General features: G+C 41.0%; 1 protein-coding gene across 1 annotated transcript in view; it reads right to left on the minus strand.

Annotated features, from left to right (window-relative positions):
* The window catches only part of LIN7A (lin-7 homolog A, crumbs cell polarity complex component), a 126,699-nt gene extending 104,155 nt beyond the window's left edge, over positions 1-22,544 (minus strand). The window contains exon 1 of the mRNA XM_045462592.1: positions 21,897-22,544. Coding sequence (XP_045318548.1) covers positions 21,897-21,978 — 82 coding nt within the window. The 5' untranslated portion in view covers positions 21,979-22,544. The remainder of the gene's footprint in view (positions 1-21,896) is intronic.
* Positions 22,545-22,897: the final 353 nt, after the last annotated feature.

Here is a 22,897-nt window from a genome sequence, read left to right on the forward strand (position 1 = left end):
GAAGTTCTATGAGATGAATTGGGACGTTGAGTTGTAGACAGCATGAGGAGTTAATGTTTAAATTCACAAGTAACATAATTGCATAAAAACAGATGCTACAAGCTCATATTAGATTAAATAGTAATTTAATATTTTGTCATATGAAAAAATTTAATCCCACAGACCACTAGATGTCCTTAAAATTATACTTGTACCTTTTCTAATTCATGAATCATTAGGATCTAATTAACTAAAATAAACAGGCAAATGCAATAAACCTGAAATGACTTACTCAACAAGGTCTCAAATTTATAGTAAATAACTTGGTTTTGTTCCATTTGAGAGAATATTAAATAAAATAAGCTTAACTTTATCTTTGGAACAAGATTCCAATCCTTAAATCTGACCATGGTTTCTCTCTCCCTCCCTCTCTTTTTTTTTAATGCAAGACAAATTACTCACACATGAACGAGTTTAATTTGAAAGGCATTTGTTTTTCAAGTGGTATTAAACCACTCCTGCCATAATTTACTGAGTAGTTTTATCTTATCTTTACTTGTACATACACTGAGCACCTTAACTCACGTGCAAAAAAGTACTTCATCACATTTTACTAATGCTTTAGGCACATTTGTTTTCCCGTTACATTGATCAAAGGTATCTCCAACAGAAAGAGAAAAAAGTAATAGGTATCTCTTAGGAATCACTTTTCTTTTACATGCATCTCAATGTTAACACTTATTAATGCAAAAGAAATCATTGTGTTGGTTTATTAGGCACTGATAGAAGTGGCCTTATTATCTTTAGCTGACATTTCAATAACAGAATGCCAGTTCAAATGCCATAGAAGTTTGAAAGCAGTGACTGAGAAAAGTACATTGTTTACCTGAAAATCATTGTTTATTTAAAGATATTATGTTCTTCTCAAGCATGGGGTAGATGATGTGTGCAGTAGAACGCGTGACTATCACATTCAAGAACATTTTAAATTCAATTAGGTATGAAATCTATATGGCTATCCTTATCATACGTCATTGATCTACTTCAAAAATGCAGGCTATAGAAAAGATGTAATATATATTTTGAAATTGGACAGATCCTAAAAGTTACTCAAGCCAGTCTCCTGAAAAATGCAAAAAAGAAAACCTTTATGTGTGTCAAACCACTATACCTGCATTTTTATTATCATAACATATCATACAATTTGAATTATAAAATTCAAACAAGCATTCTAGGAATCCCCAAATATGAATATGTTACTTCATTCCAAGCAAAAATAAGAGTAAAAAACATAAGGGTTTTTTTTTGGTGAAAAAAATCAGGATTTATTGTTTTTATTTTCAATTAAAATGTCAAATGCAAGAAATCACATGGCAGGGAGTGAGTTGAAGAAAATACAGGTGCCTAATTCACAAGCTACAAAAACAGTATAAAGGTGACCATCTGGGGAGAGCTGGCTGACTTAATTTTCCTATGAGCTTACCGTCTGCTCGATATTTTTCTTCCAAACTCCACATCCTGACCTTGAAAATGCATTTACATGTTTTGCTACATCCATTTCTTTCTGATCATAAATGCAGGGAGACCCAATTACATAAAGGGTATTCATACAACAAAGGACATAGTGCGTTATATTTCATTTAATTTCAGATTTCTGGATTTTTAAAATGTTTTGTTTCAGGTGGTGGCGCTCTGTCAGCTTTTCTGCCAGTCAGTAAATTCCTACACTTTCCCTGATACACCTGTAATTGCTGACATGCACGGTTCTAAGGACAAATGCTTCTTTGAGAACGATGGCTCTCCAGAAAGCCCAGAACGTAGACTTCTGAGCATGTCAAGGAGAGGAGACAGGAACCTAGTACTGTAATCCTGATGTGGATACCACTGATGGATCGCCATCAATACTTACAGGAAAGATGACAAAGCTAAAAGAGTGAGGAATTCCTGACTTGTCACAAAACACTGAGTGCCCAAGTATGCTGAGTATGTTAGGATTTCTGAAGGAGGCATCACACTTTCCTGCCATGGTGAATTAATATGCTGAGCAGAAAAACATTTTTTACATTGGTTGTTGTTTTTTTTTTTTTTTTTATATTTCAGTCCGAACATTGAAAATGATGCAGTCATATACTAAAAAAAAAGTACTTATTTTAAAGTACTTGTTGCCATATCTCTTCTAAAACTAGTCTTTTTTGCTCTACCCTGCATTTTTCCTGGAAAAAAAAAATAGCAGCAGCTATTATTTCTTCAATATCCTTAATTCATGCTCTAATCATTCCCATTATTCTCCAGGTGTCTGTGCTTCTGAAATCTTTCCCGTCTTGAACCCTTTCCCAGGTCAAAGCCCTGGTTTATACTTCGTTGTTCCCCCAGCATCTCAAAGCTCGTTAAGTGCTAAGCTAAACTCATTCAGCTTTGGGGACCAAGATGTTTCTCTTCTGGCTTTTTCCTTTCCCTATTTTCACCACCTATTAGTCAATAAGGCATGCTCATTATTGTCTCTTCCTTCCTTCCCATTCCTATAATTCCTCCTCAAGTTCAGGTTGGGTCATCCAGATCACAGTGATAATACAGCCCCAAATTGTCAAACTGTTCCAAAGAAAAATGGAGTTCTTGAACAAAGAGTTCTATGATGTGCATTCGACTTGGGAGATTCACAAAGCCCGTCAGAGACTCCATTAAAGAAACATCTTTAAATCTGTTTAATCCAGTGTTTGGAAACCTGGTATTTCCTTATTTGTTTCACCATGGAACTTTTTCAAGGAGCATCCAATAAAATCTCTCAGAGTTGTGTTTGTAAAACACTGCTCTTCTCCATACATTTCAATCCTGCAACCAATTTTCATATTAGTTAATAAATACACAGCTCAGATCATTTCACTTCCCTGCTTAAAACTTTCAAACACTCTTAACTATCCATCAAACAAAGCTAAGCACCTAGATATTTCATCTTATCTTTTGTGACTTCGTTCATTTCTGTAGTTTCCTAGATGTCAGGCTTTCCTAGATGTCAGATCTATAGTACAACAATTGACCATTCTCATATAAAATAAATGCGTTTCATTAAGTAAATGTGCACCATCACTTAGCAGTAAATCAACCTTTCACATACAACTACTGTACTCCTTAAAGACTCTCCAAACCTAAATCAAAGTCTACTTTATTGAAGAAAAATAGATTTACTTTCTTTTCTCCATGTTTGAAAGACTCTGCTACAGATAATTAAAGCTACCTGTCCTGAATATTTTAAGCAAATTAATTTGTCACATTGCATGGTTTTTCCGAAATAAAGGTGGTATGCAGTGTTCGCACAATTAAGTCAGCTGGAGAATTGGGGAGTAAATGTGGAATAATCATATTATCTGTGATCACTTCATTTTTTTTTACCACTGTCAAAATACATATTCTGAAAAAGCAGCATCAATTGAAAATATTTCTAAACGATAACAAATTTGGGGTTGCAATTTTAGCTAAATTGTACCTGTCTGCTTGTACTTCTACATCTCCCTTAGGTCAGGTATTATGGTAAGCAAAAAGGAGTCAACAAGATGGACATAACTGTTAACCACAACGTACGGTTCTTACCATTCTTACAGACACAGGCATTGTAAGCACGTTGAGTATTATCTCTTCCTTCAACTACTGTATGATGTGTCTGCTACTTCTGAAAGCAAAAGTTCTCCAAAAAATAATTCCCTCTGTCTTTAAAATATCTGCTTCCATTCCCTGTTGTAGTTGTTCCAATGAAGCCTTCACCTGTTTTTCACCAAAATGTCAGAACCACCAATGACGTCCACACGGGTAGACACAATGGTCAATCTCCAAATGGCATCTCCCCTCACCTAGTACCATTTCACACAAATAATCCTTGTCATCTTCCTAAACACATTTTCTTGAACTCTGATCACCATCTTCTTTTGGTTTTCCTCCCCAGCTGGTGCTGGTGCCTCATCTTCTCCACCTTTAAATGTTGGAGTTGCCCAGAGCCGAGTCAACAACCTTCATCTTTTCATCCTCCAGATGGATTTAAATACTATCTATATGTTAATAATTCCCCTATTCACATCTCCATCCTGAACTTTTCCCTTTAGTTCCAGAATTTTATATACAGCTGCCAACTCAAACTCTTCATTTGTGTGTCCAAATTTACACTCCTCCCAGAATAACCTCTTCTGCTCTGCTCTTCTGTTGTCTTTCCAATCTCAGTAAATTGAAGCCTCACTCTTTCCAGATACTCAGGACAGAGGCCTGATTCATCCTCGCCTACTTGGTTTCTCTCACACTCTCCATTCAATCTCTCATCAAATCCTGCTGGCTCAACGTTCCAATGTATTCAGAATTTGACCACCTATCACAGTTTTTACTACCCAGGTCCCAAACACCATTATCTCTGTTCTAGATCCTTTTCATTACTTTCTAACTAATCTCCCTGTCTACTCTTTACCCTCTATGGTTAACATAGCAGAGACCTTGTTCGAACTAAAATCCCTCCCGTGGCTTTGATATCTTAGGGATAAAAACCAAAGCCCTAATAGCAAGCCTCAGCCTCAGCCAGTCCGTGGGCGTAGTGGCCTCCCTCCAGTGCTTGGCTCATCTCCAGGAAAACTTACATGCCCTCTTCCAGGAGGTGGCCAATGTGGCCCTCAGCAGCCACAGTCGTAGGGACTGGGCTGTGTGGGTCCCTCCCTACAGTGACCGTCCGAGCAGCACGTAAAGGAGCTGGGCGATGCTGACCTTCTGCTGCGTTGGCTGAGCTGGACCCAGTCCCAGGCTGTGACCACCGAACTGTACCTCAAACCGATTCCAGAACTGGGGACCGGGATCCCTTAAGTGGAGCGAACCCCCTCTGAGGCTTGAGGAAAGGACTTTAGGCCCACCAGCCTTGTAGAGGACTGGTCCTGGAGTCCCCTAGAATCACTGGCGGCCTCCCATCTCCCAGCCGGGGGCCGCACATTCTCAAGCGGCCAGTGCAGCCTGGCGCCATCTCGCGGCTGGTCCTGGGGCTACACCTTCAACGCGGGGTGCTCCTTTGACCATGTGCAAGGCAGAAGCCACACCCATCCCCTTCCCCCTCGGCCAAGCCCATCCGAGTGGTTGATAAAACATCACTAAAAAACAAACAAACAAACAAAGTCCCTCTCTCACTTCATCTTGCTCACCCTTCCCCTTGTTCACCCTGCTCCAACCACACTGGACTCATTGCTGTCCTACAATACTTTAGAACATTAGTGCCTCAAGGCATTTACCCTTACTTTTCCCTGTAACTGGACCACTTTCCCCCAGTAGTCCTCAGGGCCAATGCCTCATTCTCTTTAAAAACATCTAATGCATGAGGACCTCCGTGGTCTCCTATGTAAAGGAGCCACCCCCAGTTCCTCGGCTCTCTCATTCCCCCTTAGCTTGCTTCATGTTTCCTCAGGTTACTTACAATTAAACGCAATACTGTGTATTTACTTGTTTACGTACTTCCTGTCTGTCCCTTCCCACCCCAACCTCACTGGAATATAAACTTCAGAAGACTTGGGATGATCTGTTGTTTTGGACTGCATTCCCAGGGCCTAGGAAGGCATTGGGACATAGCAAGCACACAAAAACCATCTGTTGAGTGAATGATTGAGTGATAACCGGGCATTATAAGGTGCTCTGGAAGCACAAAACAGGGATGGAAACAAGGCTGAGAGAACAAGAAAAGATTTCTTGACAGGAAAAGGGATGAGGTGGACAGGAAGAACTTTCCCACAAAGGACAACATTGCCAAGACCTTGAGTTTATCTGTTCATTCAACAACTATTTATTAAACACCTACAATGTACCGGACTGTTCCAGGCATTGGGGACGTAGAGCAAAAGGGAAAGGTCGTGCAGAATAAAATATTTGGCATATGCTCAATTAATAAAATTACGAACATATAAAACATAGCAAGAATGTTGGACAAAGGGAAGTCACCAAAGAATTTAACGCTAGGGATGGCATGACCAGATTAATACTCAGAAAACCAAAACTGAACATAAGGCTCACCCCCAGTACCTGGCTTGTTTAATATGTAACCCACAAGAACTTCCTTTCAGATTCCCCAGTAATTTCTAATTGAGCCTATAACATCAGATAAAGTGAAAAGGTTCCTATGTAATTTTTTTCCTGTATGTGAATGCACAATAATGGTCTTATAAGTAAAAGTTTTCAAATTTTTCAGAACTTTAATATCATTTAATGTCATTTTATTTTTAAAACAATCTTCTTTCAGTATTTTCTTCTCATATTTTTCAATTATGTTTCTCAAACATACCTATTACTTTTTCAGGGTCACATTCCTTCCTTTTAGTTTCCATTTTTCTAAACTACACGTTTAAAATAATTATAAATTGCTAATTTTATAGTCTCTTTCTGATTTTTTTTCCTACATCAACTTGTTTTCATTTTTCAGACACACCTTATTCTCTGCGAATTTCTGTTCCCTCTGCCAGAAATGCAGTGTTTATTCACTTAATGATTTGTCATGAATACTGACTCAGTCCAAGGTTCTAGTTTCTTCTCACATGTTTCTTTTTATTTATTTATTTATTTATTTATTTATTTATTTATTTAGCTAGGTAGCTAGCTATTTTTAGAGAGAGAGAGAAAGAGAGGGAGAGCATGCACGAGTGGGGCAGAAAGGCCAAGGGAGCAATCTAGAGAATCTCAAGCAGCTCCAAGCTCAGCAAGGAGCCTGATGCAGGGCTTGATCCCATGACCCTGGGATCATGAGCTGAGCTGAAATCAAGAGTCAAATGCTTAACCAACAGAGCCACCCAGGTGCCCCTCTTCTCATATGTTTCTAATGTCTGTGAGTGTACCTCTGACAGGGATTATTTATGAGAAACCAGTGTAGCTAGATGTTTCTCAAGAGTACTGTCTTCAATTTTCTTCCTCTAGTTTGTTCTAGCTTAAGAATCATTTTATGTAAATTTGAGAGAACATTTCCTAAACCAACTCCGTAGTGTATATTTAGAATCCAAGCTTAGTAACACAGGTTAAGGTATGGGAGTGCATATCTAATACCTCACCCCCAGTTCCTGCTTTGCCCCCAGCCATGGGGTGAATTTCTAAGTCTAGAACCACTTGACACATTTTTCATCTCCCTTCCCCTTCACTTCTACCAAGATGTCAGCTCAAAATCACTACCATTCTAGCCTTCACCTCCCTTTTCATTTTTGGCACCTGGAGATTATTCTTTCTCCCTTGCAATCTCAGCTATAGATAGTTTTATAATTGTTAGATTTTATCTGGCACATCTTGATGCTTGTAATGGGAGAGGTTCTGTGTTAGCTCAGTCTACCATATTACAGATTCAGTCAAATTAGTCTCTAAATTAGATTTTAATGTGAAATACGACTAACAACATAAAGACAGTCTACCTAACCTAATAGATACTCAGATGTGCAAATCAGTACCAAAAATTAACTAGGCTGTAAAAAAGCTTGCAAAGCCTGTCTTCCCAACTGGGAACACAATTCCTTACTCAACTAGGTTAGTATGAATTATAGCTCACACAGCATGAGTTAACTTTGCAAAACAGTAGCTGCAAGGGTATAGAAACTCTTCCAAGCTGAGAGGGAGAATGAGCACAGGCAAATATTCATAGGCTTTTTTCCACAAATGTTTACTGGGAGCTCATGAGAAAGAATGGACCAAGATGAGGACCAGAAATGAAGACCCATTACAACCAAGAGAAAGCAAAAGAAAAAAACCCTCCACAACAAGGGGGAGGAAAAAGAAGAGGAAAAACAGTCCTAGTTCCAGGATCTTATGCGAATGCTATTAGAAATCCCCTACCATCAGGAAGGGGCAGAGAACTCTCCCACATAAGACCCTCCAATGATGAAGGCACAATTTTTAGTCTGTAGAACAAAGACAGGCATTATCACTGAGAAAGCCCCATTCTTGAGACTTAGTTATAGGGACTTCCTGAGACTGAGGCTGGGCCAGGAAAACAGAGAAACCTCTCCTCCCCCACCTCCTAGACTAATAAGTATCAAGTAACAAGCAAGAGCAATCTGCCCTTGGGGGGAAGGCAGAGAGCAAGGAGAAAGAACCCTCTGGAACACAGGTGACTAAGACTGAGAAGACTCAAAGCTGAGGGTGAAGACGCTCAAATGTTTAAATTGAAGGTAAATACAAAACACATGTTCTCTTCTCTATTTTTTTAATGCTCTAAAATGAGAGGTCAGCAAGCATTTTCTGTAAAGAATCGGATAGTAAGCAGTGTGGGCTTTATAGGCCAAATGGTCTGTCACAGCTCCTCAACTCTCAACATTGCCTCTGTAGCTAGAAAACAGCCATGGACAAAATGTAAATGTATGACCATGGATGTGTTCCCATACAACTTTACTTATGGGCACTGAAATTTGAATTTAATAGAATCTTCATCCATCAAAATATTCTTTTGAGTTTTCTAACCATTTAAAAATGTAAAAAAAAAAACAATCTTAGCTCATAGGCTGGATGGGATTGGGGGGCTATAGCCTGTGACCCCTGGTTCAAAGCAAAATTAGTAGCTGTGAATCATTGGTTTCCAACATGGGCACAACAATAGCACACAAGATGGGAGTGAGCAGCGAGGTATATTGTTTGAAGCACAACTATGCCAAATTAAAGACGTATACTATACACCCTAGGGCCTACAACCACAGATAGAAAAAGGAAGGTAACAGCAAGATAAGCAAAGGCCTGCATCAATAACAGATCGGTAAAGTATTATTTGAATATAAGACAACATTAGTGAGCGATCCTTTACATTTGGAAAAGATATAATTTGCAAATAGAAAATCTCCTCTTGAAAAATATTCCAGAGAAACTTTTAAGAAAGATAAATGAAATGTATTTTCTTTTCAAGCCCTGAAAACAATGGAGAGCAATCCCAGAGAAGACGCTTTGAAAACTTGTTAGTACATGTAAAACAGAGATTTCTAAACCCGGAGAGGGGAGAAAATGGAATTAGGTAGGAAATTAGGCATGCTTTAGTGTGTGTCTATGTACAACACATCTTGCCTATGGCTAGTTGGTTTAGCTGCTAGGACAGAGGGTTGCTAAGGCCAAGACCGTGGGGTGAAGTTACACTGTCTTAGTTCAGAGTGACTATAGATATCGTCAATGCAATGACTTAGATATCACAACATAGCATAGAATAGGTGGCTTAAAAGGTATTTATTTCTCATATTTCTAGAGGCTGCGACGTTCAAGATCAAGGTGCCAGCAGGTTCCGTTCCTTCAGTCCACTTGCTGGCTTGCAGCCTCTGCCTTCTGGATGTGTATACTCAATCAGTGAAGAGAAAACTCAGATGTCTTCTTATAAGGGCAATAATCCCATCTTGGGGCTCCACGCTCATGACCTCATCTAAATCTAATTACCTTCCAAAGTCCCCATGTCCAAATAGTATCATCTTGGGGACCAGGGCTTCAACATACAAATAAGAAGGGGAGAGACACAGTCAGTCCATAACATATGCCCAACTTAATATTTTGCTATTTACAGTTATCATTTGGACGCCAAATTGGCAATACTTGGAAAGTGTGTGACATCAGAAGAAATGAGTGCCTATGTGATCCAGAATCGTTCATTTATCCAGAGGCAGGTTATCTGTCAACCTCAACTAACTAAAATAGGTCTGAGAAGCAGGAGAGACGCAGAATTTCCCTTTGAGCCAGCCAAATAAGTACCTCATCATTCCTTCAGTAATGTGCATTAAGCCTCACTGACTTCTTTGTTTTATCTTCCACAATTCCTTTATAAAAATCCCACTTTCTGGAGAACATACACTGTACCAAAGAAGGAAAGTAAATGAATTTTTAGGTTAAAAATTAGTAACTTTGGGGCCTCAAGGAATAAACTTCAGCTATTTGTTAAGTTTTATTTAGATGGAACATCTCTTTCACATTTAATGCTAAGCAAATACAGCATTACTTGGACCACTGGAATCCATATTAAAACCTCAGTGCATGCATTTTAATAATAATGAGTAAGCAGAGAGTATTTATAATCTTCAAGATATTTAAAGCTAATCTGGAAGAAGAAAAAGAAGTCACAATTTTCTTTGGGTCTGAAGTTTAGGTCCTACTATATTCCCAAATTCCTCTCACTAATCCCACTTAGAAGCAAGGACTGTAAGGAAAGGGGATTTGGGACACTATTATCACTCACTTATAAGAGCCTGTCAAAATTCTATGTCTATTAAAGAAATTTGGCAGTGCAATATAGGTCACTGAAAGGTAATCTGAATGCCACAGTCATTTTCTCTTGGTTCACTGGCACAACATGGGAAGGAACAGAATATTGCTAGTGCTTCGTGATACTAGCATTTATGAGTATTTTGCTCTTCGGTATTAAGAAATCAACAGTAAGCACAACCATTTATTAAACACTTGCTAATTTATAATAATTGTGCTAAACTTGTAAAATATATCACTTAGGGTCGCCTGGGTGACTCAGTCGGTTAAGCGTCCGACTTCGGCTCAGGTCATGATCTCAGTTTGTGGGTTCCAGCCTCGCATCGGGCTCTGTGCTGCACAGCTCAGAGCCTGGAACCTGCTTCACATTGTGTCTCCCTCTCTCTCTGCTCCTCCTGCATTCATGCTCTGTCTCTCTCTGTCTCTCAAAAATAAAAATAAAAGTTAAAAAAAATTTTTTAAATATCACTTACGTTAATCTTTACCAACATTAGTATAAGGTCCTTTTTGCGAGCATTGGAGAAAGTCATTTCTCTTTAGTCCAGGGTCACATGCTCTCCTGGTGTGCCTTCTGTCTGTCTCCTGAAGACTTTACAAGCACCTCTGCATCTTCTGTCCCTTAGGAGTAAGTTCAAATTCCTCAAAGCTTGATACAGACCCTGTTACAGACCTATGCCCTTGCTCTCCAGTGTAGCATAGTGAGTAAGCTGAAGGCCTCAAGAATAAACCAGCCTGAGCCTCGATCACTTTATTTAGCCTCTTAAGGCTCCAATTCCCACATCTTCAAAATACTAATAGCATCTGCCTCAAAGGCTCATTTTGACGACTAACTGGAATGAAATAAGAAGAGATCTATGCGTGGAGCACCTGGGTGGCTCAGTTGGTTGGGCGACTGACTTCAGCTCAGGTCATGATCTCGCAGATAGTGAGTTCGAGCCCCGCATGGGGCTCTGTGCTGACAGCTCAGAGCCTACAGCCTGCTTCAGATTCTGTGTCTCCCCCCACCCCACCCCTCCCCTGCTCACACTCTGTGTCTCTCTGTCTCTCAATAATAAATATTAAAAAAAAAAAAAAAAAGACGAGATCTACGCGCAACGCCTGGCTGTGTAGTAGTCTATGTAATGTGATGCAGTGTAATGTAGTAAATGCTCAATGTGTAAGCTATTATTATAATCCTTAAATTATGTTATCATAAGTCATCTGCTTAATGTCCATCTTCCCTAGACTGCGAGCTCTACCTCTAGCCCTTGACTTGCTACCAGGCACAAAGTAGACTCTCATTCACTCCTCTTTGAATGACTAAGTGAAGGAAGAATCAAAGGACTGTATCCCCACACAAAGTGAATGTCATCCCTGCATTAAGAATGAGAGAACTAAGATGTGGAGAGAATAAGCAATATTTTAAGTGTCCACGGATAGTAAGTGGCAGAATTGCAGTTCAAATCTCTATGTGTCTGAAACTGAAGCTTGTGCACTTCCCATTTATTGCACTGGGGGAAATGCATGCCCTGGGGAGAAGAGGTGGAGAACAATCAATCAGTATTGAGCACTTGTATGGACCTGGAAGTTCTAAGCACTTGCATATGTTTTCCCAGTTCATTTTTTTTTTTTAATTTTTTTTTTCAACGTTTATTTATTTTTGGGACAGAGAGAGACAGAGCTTGAACGGGGGAGGGGCAGAGAGAGAGGCAGACACAGAATTGGAAACAGGCTCCAGGCTCTGAGCCATCGCCCAGAGCCCGACGCGGGGCTCGAACTCACGGACCGCGAGATCGTGACCTGGCTGAAGTCGGACGCTTAACCGACTGCGCCACCCAGGCGCCCCTTCCCAGTTCATTTTTATAGCAATCTCAGGAGGTAAAGAAATACTTTTTTCAATTTTACAGGTGAAAACTCAAATACAGAGAAGGTAGCAACAGGCCAAGTTTACATACCAAGGAAGAGGTAAGGATAAGTAGAATTTGAACCCAGGCATCTGGACCAGAGCTCACACCTCTGAGGGGCACATGTATGTTTGTCAGCATTTTGTGATGCCTAATAATTAAATAGCCCTAAAAAGGAGTTAAAAAGTCGTTTTCGGTTGTATTTTCCCCAGTCAACTATTTAATACATATTTGTTTGATATCTGCATATAAATCAAATCAAACATAAACAATGAACATCTACATAAACTCAAATCCCTGTCTTAAGCTATTACTGAATCTTAAAGTTATTCTGTAGCTTTTCCAGTTTGTCATTCAACTTTTGTCTGTACATTTCCAATAATCCAGTAAAAGGATTTTCACTGATTCCTGGAAGGCACTCATTTGAATTTTGGGCAGAATAGGTGTAGGGAATTTTTTCTTGAATAAAAAGCTATCATCTTGTGCCATCAGCTCATTTACCTAATCTTATCCCCCCACAAAACTATGCAACATGTGAAGACAAACCAGTGATTTATTTAATACACTGTGATAGGCAACGGGTACACAAAGACAGATGTAAATAACTTATGTTGTTAGGGTGACAGCAGTGTAAAAGAAAAAGAAAAGTTAATCCTGTGTGGTAAGTACTCCAATAGAATTATGAAGAAAAGTGTCATTTAAGCATCAAGAAAGAAGTGATCTGGGGAGAGGAAGTCGGCAAATGAGGAAACTTTTGGTTTCAACCTCCAGGCACTTCCAAATGCATCTTGCTTCTAGAGAATACCAAAATAAATAATTTCTACCTCTTAGTATAGCCTGAAGACAAGAAATATATTCTGTCTATGCCCCTTGGCAGTAGGGTGGGAGTACAGAACTTCCAGGACTCAAGGAAGAAATAATTATCATTGTCGAGTGGTTCCTAGGATGACCTGTTCTAACTACTTCATACATATTAACTCATTTAAAGCCAACATTTCATGGAGTTAGCGCTATTTTTGTCATTTGCCATTTTACAGATAAGACAATGGAGATTCAAAGCGGTCTAGCAACCTTGGAAGTCTGCAGAGCTAGTAAACAGAAAAGCAGGGCTTCGAAATCAGGCAGGCGGGCTGTGGAATGCATCTTTGCCATTTGACACCACCCCTAACTCCAGCCCAGGACTGAGTCATGATGACATGGCCCGTCTGTGGTTTTCAAAGTAACTGAGTGGAGTCTAGTGGGGCAGTATTCACTGGACAGTCTAACCAAGAGCAATAAATAGTCAAGGCTGGCTCCTTTTTTCCCAGTGGAATGAATGAATGAATGAATGAATGGAGGCTATATTCACTGTCCCTATATTTTTCCCTTATATTGTAACCTGCTATTCCAGCTAGGTATAATTTTAGAATATTGATAGGGTTTTTCAAATAATTTGCTATTCCTCCTAGTTCTATGTCACCTACATAAATCTTCTAGGGACTCTCATCCAAAATATCAGTAACAATGTCGAATAGGACAGACAAGCAAACTGCCTTGTAGTAGTGTTTCAACCACTAGAAATCCAAAAGTGCAATCATCCACTTGACGTATTTCTACATTTTCCACAAGGCTTCTATAAAAGTTGTGATGTCATGGGTGTCATGAGGATGGTAGGGCCATAGCACACACCTGAAATTCGACAAGATCTATTCTTAGTGATCCCATGTAGGCTCTGTGGGATCACCACTTTCTTTTATAAGTGCCAATATCCCATTCTTTTATTAATATCATTAGAGTTTTTTCTTTTTTTGCCCGAAAGCAAAAACAGTAGATTGAACGGTAGTCTCCTAAGACACTTTTCTCACCTTTTTGGAACCCAGGATATTTGTCCATCAGCAATTACTGCTCTTCCCCAATTTTTCTCAAAGATCTCTTTCAGGAGTCTCTCAGCCATATTCCCCACCTCTCTTATTATTATTAAATAGATTCAGCTGTAATTTAATGGTTTTCTTCCCCGTATAAATTGGGGGCTTAACTTGTACTGTCACTTTGGATTCCCATTATCCTATCCTTTTTTGATTACAGATAATTCTTGGTAGGAAAAAAACCACAGATTTTATACTGAAATATCAGAACTATCACCACATTGAGCAAGTAAACAAAAATAGCAGAACTGGCTGGACCTGAAATAGCCACATTATTTCTGTGGGAAATTACCATCAGTTTAAAAAAGAAGCTATAGTTTTCTGTCCAATACAGATAACTATCCGAGTATAACTTCAAAATAAGTTTCAATTCAACATAACTTTTTTGCAAGTAATCCTTGGGCATATTTATATTTTATAAGACCAGTCTTCAAATTCAGCTAGCACATAACGGTGGTAAAATTCAATCATAAAACAACTTGTCTATCACTTAAACCATTAGTAAATCATTGATGTAATCAATATGACTTTTAAAATGTGTGTTCACTTGCCAACACAGAGTGATTTCAAATTAAATCCATTTTAACCGCTTTATCAAGACACAGCTTTCTCATTCATCCATTTGTAATTTTTAAAAAAAGGATGAGGCAGTGTAGCTTGTGTGTGTTTGTGTGTGTGTGTAGAGGAAATTCTGCTAGACCTCTCCCCCCCCCCCACACACACACATTTTTTTTTTTTTTTTTTGGATGGGGGTTGCTTTTCAGTTGTATTTTGGCCTTAGTTTATGTGGTTCAAATAACAAGTTAAAATAGTGGGTGGAGATGAGCAATGGAAGTAGGCTATGATACTTCACATCCTTTCTTGGCCGGGGAAAGCTGTCGCTGTTAGGAGTTTGTACACATAAGCACAGAAACAAAGTGATAAAGTAAGGTAGTCATCCCTTTCATATTATTATAGGTTGGAAGGCTTTGTTTTTTAAGCACTAAAAATGTGTCCATGATAACGAGTCCAGCTAGGTCAATTGCATTTAATCATTCAATCAACAAATATTAAGGGTGTGCCAACTATGTGCCAGACAATGTGTTGGGCTCTACATAAACAAATCCAGCATGGTCTCTGATCTGACAAAGACTGTATCCTAATCGACAGATGTCAAGACTAAGAAAAGAACTCTCTATTGGCTTTGCACTTAGAATTGCATCCCTAAGATCCAGTATACATTTGATGCTACTCTCTCAATGTTTCCTTTTCTTTACTAATAGTTAAGTCCTAGTTGTGATCCCTGATAGTTCTGTAACAATATAGTACAGAATGAAAGACTCAAACATTGATTTGCCAAAAAAAAAGTACAGTGAAAGTATTTTTTTTTAATGGGTAGTGAAGCTCACAGAAAACGTGAGAAATCAAGCAAGCACTTAATGTTTGTAGACTAAAACATTCTGGCTGCTGCTGTGAGAAGGTTTTAGGACAAGAGCCGTATATAATCAACCCCTCTTCTTTTTTTCTCCACAATCATGATCACTGGGGTATACATCTTTAAAGTAACAGAAGAAATAACTTACTTTTTAAAATTTTTATTTACTTATTTTGAGAGAGAAATAGAACGGGGGGGGGGGCACAGAGAGAAAGGAGAGAGAGAATCCCAAGCAGGCTCCACACTGTCAGTGCAGAGCCTGACACAGGACTCCAACTCAAGAACTGTGGAACCGTGAAATCATCACTTGAGTTGAAATCTAGAGTCAGATGCTTAACCCACTGAGCCACTCAGGCACCCTGAACTAATTTAATTTTTATTTTCCTTTCTTAATCTCTCCTCATGTTAAAAACAAATAGTAAGGAGAGAGAAAAGAGGCAAGTCCCTTTGGACTGTGAGCAAAAGCAATTTTCAGGCAAATATAGATTTTATGAAAACTGGTGAATACAGTCGATTAGAAAGCTATAGGCTGCCCAAGGCTTGAATTGGGAGATATATAAAGTAATAAGCTCTGCAGGCCTTGAAAAGTGAAAAGAAAAGAAAGAAAAATTTTAATGTATCACAAATTCCATGAAAAGTGTGGTGCCCATGGGATTTTCATTTGCGTTCGATTTTGTTTTTTTTTTCCCCCCATAAGGTTGAAACCCACAAAATATAAGCTCTTGGTTTTAGGTTTTATATTAGAATTTCTGAAGGACTAAAAGTTTTATTTTTTTAAAAGGGAAAACACATCAAGATTTGTTTAATCAATATCTTAGATTAAAATTCTTTTTAGAAGCCAGGAATCAAGATTTCCACTTATACTTTTGTGACTTAACCAAGTTGTATTTAACTCACAGAAAAAAGTTCGATGACTGACATTTTATTTTACATAGGCACCTAATACAGATTATAAACTATCGATTGTGTCATGAGCAAAGTCTCAAATATTTAAAATTAGATAATTTTAATTACTCCTAGCAATTGCTTTATTTATCCCTATTTCTCCAAGACCTGGTTTTGTATTATTTATGAATGATGATTTAAAAAAAAATCTCCCTCTGATTAAAGTTAGAGGGAGAAGTTACACAGACGTGAAATTTTGAAGAATTCTGTTGTATTTCCTTTTCCAACCTTGAGATGGAGAGTGAAGGAGAGTCTGAACTACTATATTTAAGAAAGTACCTAAATCCATGGAGTCTTGAATGCAGTGAAGTATTCCTGTGTTGTTACAAAAGTGTTAAGTATCGTAGATTGCATCCTGCTTTGTTCTCTTGAGTTTAGCTGAAGGTCATTCCTGGTTTTAGAGAATATAATGGGGCAAACTAACCTCTGGTCTAGGGAAGAATTGCTATAAACATCTTAAACTCTGGCAGAGAAGACTCCACACCAATCTCCTTATCAGCCTCTCCTCTTTGCCACAAGGGTAAGTTATAAGCACTACTTCCTATATCACGAATATAAAATACTAGACTAAAAGCAACTATATCTCATATTACGACCACTTGGGTTTGACATGTAGATTTATGCATAGTGACATGTAAATTACAGTGTTCGGTATGCCTTTGAAAGTTTAATTATATGATATTTTAGCCTAGTAATAAGAAGCAAAAGCCGATCTATAGATTTCTCTTAGTATACTTGAAACCATATTCCTATCCCAGGATGAATACCTAGAGTGCTATTACTTCTTGGTAATTTTTCTTTTGGATTACATGTTTGGTTATAGATGTATTAATGGGATAGTAGTCAAGATATACACTTACTAGTTGCTTTTAGGGTCTTCTTCCCTTTATCCAGAATTATCCAGAATGCCGTTCCTAAGAATCTTATTAATATACCAGAACTCAGTTTAAATTTTCCTTTCTCATGGAGCTTACCTTGACCAGCACAATCTAAATAAATAGGTCCTCCCCTATTAGTCTCCATCCTTTTGTCATTTCCATTGTCTTCATAGAACTTCATACTTTCAACCCCAATCTAAAATCCTAATCATAAGATACATCATCTGACCCCTGGCCACCAACTTCACACATTCATTTTCCACCAGTCTTCCCTGTGCTCCCATTTTCATGTTGACTTCCTTGTTTTCCCAGATTGCACACGTGACCTCCTTCTCCAGAGTGCATTCCCCGAGACATCTGCAAAGTTTGCTTCATTTCCTTTGGATCTTTTCTCAAGCATCATCCATTTAGGAAGGAGGACCTTTCTTGACTATCATAGGCACAACAGCAGCCCCTGCCACTGTCCCTGACCCAGTCTTATTTTTTCTTCCTGGCACTTACAGTTTTATGTGTATATGTTCTGTGAGTGACTCACTCATTAGTGTATAAACTCCATTAGACTTTATCTCTTATGCTCATTAGCCACAAACCTGAAAACAGTGCTTTCCATAAGGCTGACACTTAATACTTATTTGCTGAATTAATTAATTAATCCCTTATTTATTATCTATTACCCCCACTACGCTCTTAAGGACCAGGAAGGCAGAAACTTTGTTTCTGGCATTTCTATAGTATATTATTATCATATATATATATACACACATATATGATACATACATTCAAGGAATGAATATTTATTGAATGAGTAAATTGTGTATGTGTGTGTGCGTGTGTATGTGTGTATATTAATCTCTCTCCCCCCATGGGCTCTAATTGCCACAGAGACTAGAATTATGTCTGTTTAGCTTACCACTGTATTAACCAATTCCACAGTAGGGTCTGGCTTATACCAGGCACTCAATGGGTTAGTGAAGAATCCAAAGTACTGGGACCAGAGTGAACAGGAGCCTATTCTGGCTCATAGCCACCCAGAGGCCTACACAGGGTTAATCTGAGGTCTTAATGACAGGTGGAAAAGAGTTTGGAATATGCACAGAGTGGCGAAAACCTTAAGTAACTCTGTTCATCCTTTCCAGGGCCCAGTCTGATCTTGGCAAAGGCTTCCTTCCCAAATAAGATCCAAGAAGCTAGTGCAGACTTCTGAGTGTCTTGCTTTCAGATAGTATCTTTTAAATTCTGGGAGGAGTAAATCTTAATTTCAATCATAGGTTTGATTTCTTTAATTAAAACCTTTGCCCTGAAGATTCCAGATAAATCAGTTTATGGTGACAAAGGGCATCAAACAAGAAAATCTAAATTTTAGCATAAAATGTCCCACTCACTAGTAGAGTAACCTTGAAAACCCTTATCATTGTTTCTTCAATATTTTTCACTTGAAAAGGAAAGATGCTAGAAAAAAATCAAACTATGGATTCATGCTTTAGGTTTGCTGAGATGCCCTTGGAAGGTCTGGTCAAGCATCTTCTTTCCTTCTTCTCCTTTGCCCACCTGCCCCAACCCCTCTTGGTTATTTTTTTTTTTAAATGTTTATTTATTTTTGAGACAGAGAGAGACAGAGCATGAACGGGAGAGGGGCAGAGAGAGAGAGGGAGACACAGAATCCGAAACAGGCTCCAGGCTCTGAGCTGTCAGCACAGAGCCCGACGCGGGGCTTGAACTCACGAACCGCGAGATCATGACCTGAGCCGAAGTCGGCCGCTTAACCAACTGAGCCACTCAGGCACCCCCCCTCTTGGTTATTAATCATAACTTTGGTGAGCTACGGTTACTGATTGGAATCCAACAAGCACACAGAGGAAAAGAAAGGTTAAGAATCATTGGCGTGTGTTCTTCCTGCCATCTTTCCCAGGGCCAAAATATTGCGAATCTATGAACTGTACCTTGGTTCACTACTAAATCCCTATCTTTTAACATTGCTTAAATCACTGCAGTCCTTAGTTCACTTACACTAACTTACATTAATTTTTGATCTACTGTGCATCAGAAACTATGACAGGCACAGAGAATACCAAGATGATTTTAGAAATGGTCTCTTCCCTCAAGGAGCACCATTCAGTAAGGAGACAGATACATCATCAGCATGTGAGGAATGCTTTGATAGGGCCAAATCAGTGAGTGACCTCCAAGCACATCAAAGGGCACCGCAACAACCTGGGAGAGGGAGTAATCTGGAAAACCTTGCAGTAGATGACCAGACACTGAGTTCTGATTGCAACTAATCGAATTATAGACTGTTAAAGCTGCACAGTGTCAGAATCATCTCATCTAAATTTCTTATGGAGCAAAAAAACCAAACCAAAACAAAACAAACAAACAACCCCCCTGCTCCCCCCAAAAGAACTGATGCCCAAAGATGCTAACCAAGCCATCCAATGTAAGTATGACAGTTATAACTAGATGGGACCAACGTACATATTATTATGCTGCCTTTTTAAAAAGACTTTGGTTTTTTTGTAGGAACATTTCAGAACCCCTTCTTTCATTGGTTTAATGATGCTATTAATCAATTAATTAATCACATTTTAATAAGGTATGGGAAAAATATTTGACTTCATGCACAGCAATGATGTCAATAACCCATCATCCATTAATTACATACTTTGCAGTTAGCTTCTGGTTAATTTATTCAGTTACATCCACAGCCTCATTTTGCCTCTTGAGCTACTTACTAAACGGACCTAATCACACTGGAAAGGACAGGTACTGTTTGGCTGTGAACAAGAACAAACTTTAAGAATAGATCTAGGTCTGACTGCAGTTCTTCTCCACAACTGAGTAAGGAATCTAAGGGTCAGGATAAAATCCAAAAAGTGAAATATTTTCAGTGGTAGCAATATGTAAAATTGCCCAGGTATGCAGTATTCTTGGAGTTTGTTTTTTCTCCCAATGTAGTCGTTTTACTTGGGATGTTTAAAGACTGATTTAGTAATGGGACAATATAAGAGCCCATTACATTAAAACAGAAATTCATGGGAAATCTATAATTTCTAATAGCTCGCCATCTGTTCGGCACTTAGTGGCAATGGATTTATCCTGCTTAGTATAGATGATGATACTGGGGTGCATTCATGGATTATAGAGTGCATTTCTGAGCTCTTTAAGTACTGTTATTAATTTACTAACTTGCAAATCAACATTTCCCAACACAAAATCAATTATTACTTTTTTTTTTTTTTTTTTGGCTAATTTTTCAACTCTTACCCCAAGTAAGGTTGCTATGGGCACCACATAATATCTGTTCTGGCGCCAACAGATTGCGTTAAAGTCATCCTCAGTCTCTCCAAATTAAAGCCCTACTGAGTTCACCGGCTTTGCACTGTACTCGCAGCAGGATGCTCTTTTGCTTTGCTCCACAGTCCAGTTTAATCTGCTAGAAGAATATTTTTAGAGGCACATCGGACTAAATCATCTTCGACTGAGCACACCATATCCAAATGGCCGCCCAGGGTCCTAAATCCGGCCGCTGCGGACCGGGACGAGCAAGTGTCCTCCGCTGCGGCGGCGTCGTGGGACTCCAGCGCCAACATAACTAGACGTCGGAAGCCAGAAAGGAAACCTGAACACACAGGAACAGGTATAACCTCGCACGCGCGCTCCAGAGAGGCCCCCAGCGCAGCGGAGCCTTCTAGCCTTAGGCTTGGCAAGGCTCTGGGGGGAATCAAACACTGCTTCCCCATTCAAGTCAGAGAGCAGGGCGCCGAGGGTCGCGGGTCAGAAGTTTAATTTCAACCAGCCTGCGCAGCGTCCCGGCGCCTTCCGCAGCCCCGGCATCGCGCTGGCGCCCGGGCTGGGAGAGAAACCAGGCTGGCTGGGGCAGGAGAAACTGAGTTGCCACCACCGGAGAGCTGCGGGTGGCGGGGGCAGAGGAGACCCCGGCCACCTTCGGAGCACGAAGCCGAGCAGAGTCGGGCTCCGCTGCAGCGACGCTGCGCCCCTAGCCCGGCCACTGCTGCCCGCGCCCCGCGTTGCCCTTTCGTCCGAGGGCGACTCCCCGCCGCCGCAGCCCGGCCGCCGTGCGCCCCGGCACAGGCCACCCCGGGTGCGCCTCCTCCGCCCCCGGGCGGCCGCCTGAGCACCCGCAGCCGGACCGACCTTCGTCCTCCCCGGCGCCCGGACAAACTTCCTCCCTCCTGGACACCCCCCCTCCCTTCCCCCCCCCCCCCCCCCCCCCCCCACCGGGCCGCGCTGGCTGGCAGGCGGCTCTCTCGCCAGGCTTCCCTGGTCTCCGGCTGCAGGCGCCCTCGCCCGGCACGGCGAGCTTCCTCCCTGCCCCTCTCCAGCCCCGAGCCCGGGCGCCTACCGGTCCCTGCGCCTCAGCTCCAACAAAGCCGGCGGCCCCTAGGCGACCCGGCGAGGGGCTGGGAGTGGCGGCGGGGGCGCCAGAGCCCGACGAAGGCATCCCTCGGCCGGGCGAGTGCAGCGTGCGGGGGCAGTGGGGACGTGGCGGGCAGAGAAAGGGGAAGAAAGTGTCCTGCTCCTGGCGCGAACGCCTTCTACGCTCGTTTTCGCTCGTTTTCGCCCGCCCCGCAGCCCCTGCTCGAGCGCGTCAGGCTGTCCCGGTGGGAGTTGGCAGGGGCAGAGGGGCATGCAGAGGGGACGCAGTGGGCTGGCGGGCGAGCCGCTCCCTTACCTCTGTCCAGAGTGAGCGGCTGGACCACTGTCAATGTCGCCATGTCTGCCGTGGGAGCCGAAGTGACGCTCGGCTTCAGCATCAGCAACCGCTTGTAGTGAGAAAAAGAGGAGGAGATTGGGGGCGGGGGTGGAGAGGGAAGACGGAAAGGAGGGGGAGGCGGGGGGGAAGGAGGGAAGGTGGTGGTGGTGGAGGAGAAGAAAGCTTGGGTGGGTTGGCAGCCAGATGGAGACGCAACTGTTCCGCGGCGGGCGGACCTTCAGTTGCGGCGTGAAGCTGAGCAGGTATCGGAAGGCGGCTGCATCGCGGGCTCCGGGCAGGAAGGCTCTGCCCTAGAACTTTGCTATGCCACCCCAACGAGCGCCGGATGGGTGCAGCCGGTGTGGTGTTCGCTTTCAACTTTCCACTCAAATAAAAATGGTCAGAGTGTAGGTGTGCCTGGTGTGGGGTGGGGGGGGGGGAGGCGGAGTGAAAGGGGATGGGGAGGAGAGGGAGGGAGATGGAGAGATGGATTTTTTTTTTTTTTTTTTCCAGATTCGGAGAATTTGTCAATCCGGTAATCCCATCCCTTAGAGACAAAATGCTTCTAGTTCAGAAATGTTGGGATTTCATTATAGTTGCTGTTAATTTCTGTTAAAGTACCCCCCCCTTTGGAATGTTGATTTGTAACAGTATATAAGATAACTGACTTAAGGCCAGGGTTCCATCATTAGGACTCCATTAAGGACCTGAGTGTATTGCCTAGAAAATTACTTACTTTAAACACAAACTTCTTAAAAATGATTTTGAATCAAAAAACACAAAGGGAAATTTCTATCACTCGGTTTGAAGAACATGTACCAGGTACCTAGCAGTTTGTCGGGTTAATTTATAGTCAGTCAGTGGTTACTGAGAGTTGCCACTTATAATTAGCATGTGTGACAGGAAATTAGCTAGGAGTGTTCCATGCCCTGTGCCATGGTCTGACTTGGGGGTTCAGGACAGTTCCTGCCTTCATGTAG

This window comes from Leopardus geoffroyi, chromosome B4 (genome assembly GCF_018350155.1).
Source record: "Leopardus geoffroyi isolate Oge1 chromosome B4, O.geoffroyi_Oge1_pat1.0, whole genome shotgun sequence".
NCBI classification, from domain to species: Eukaryota; Metazoa; Chordata; class Mammalia; order Carnivora; family Felidae; genus Leopardus; species Leopardus geoffroyi.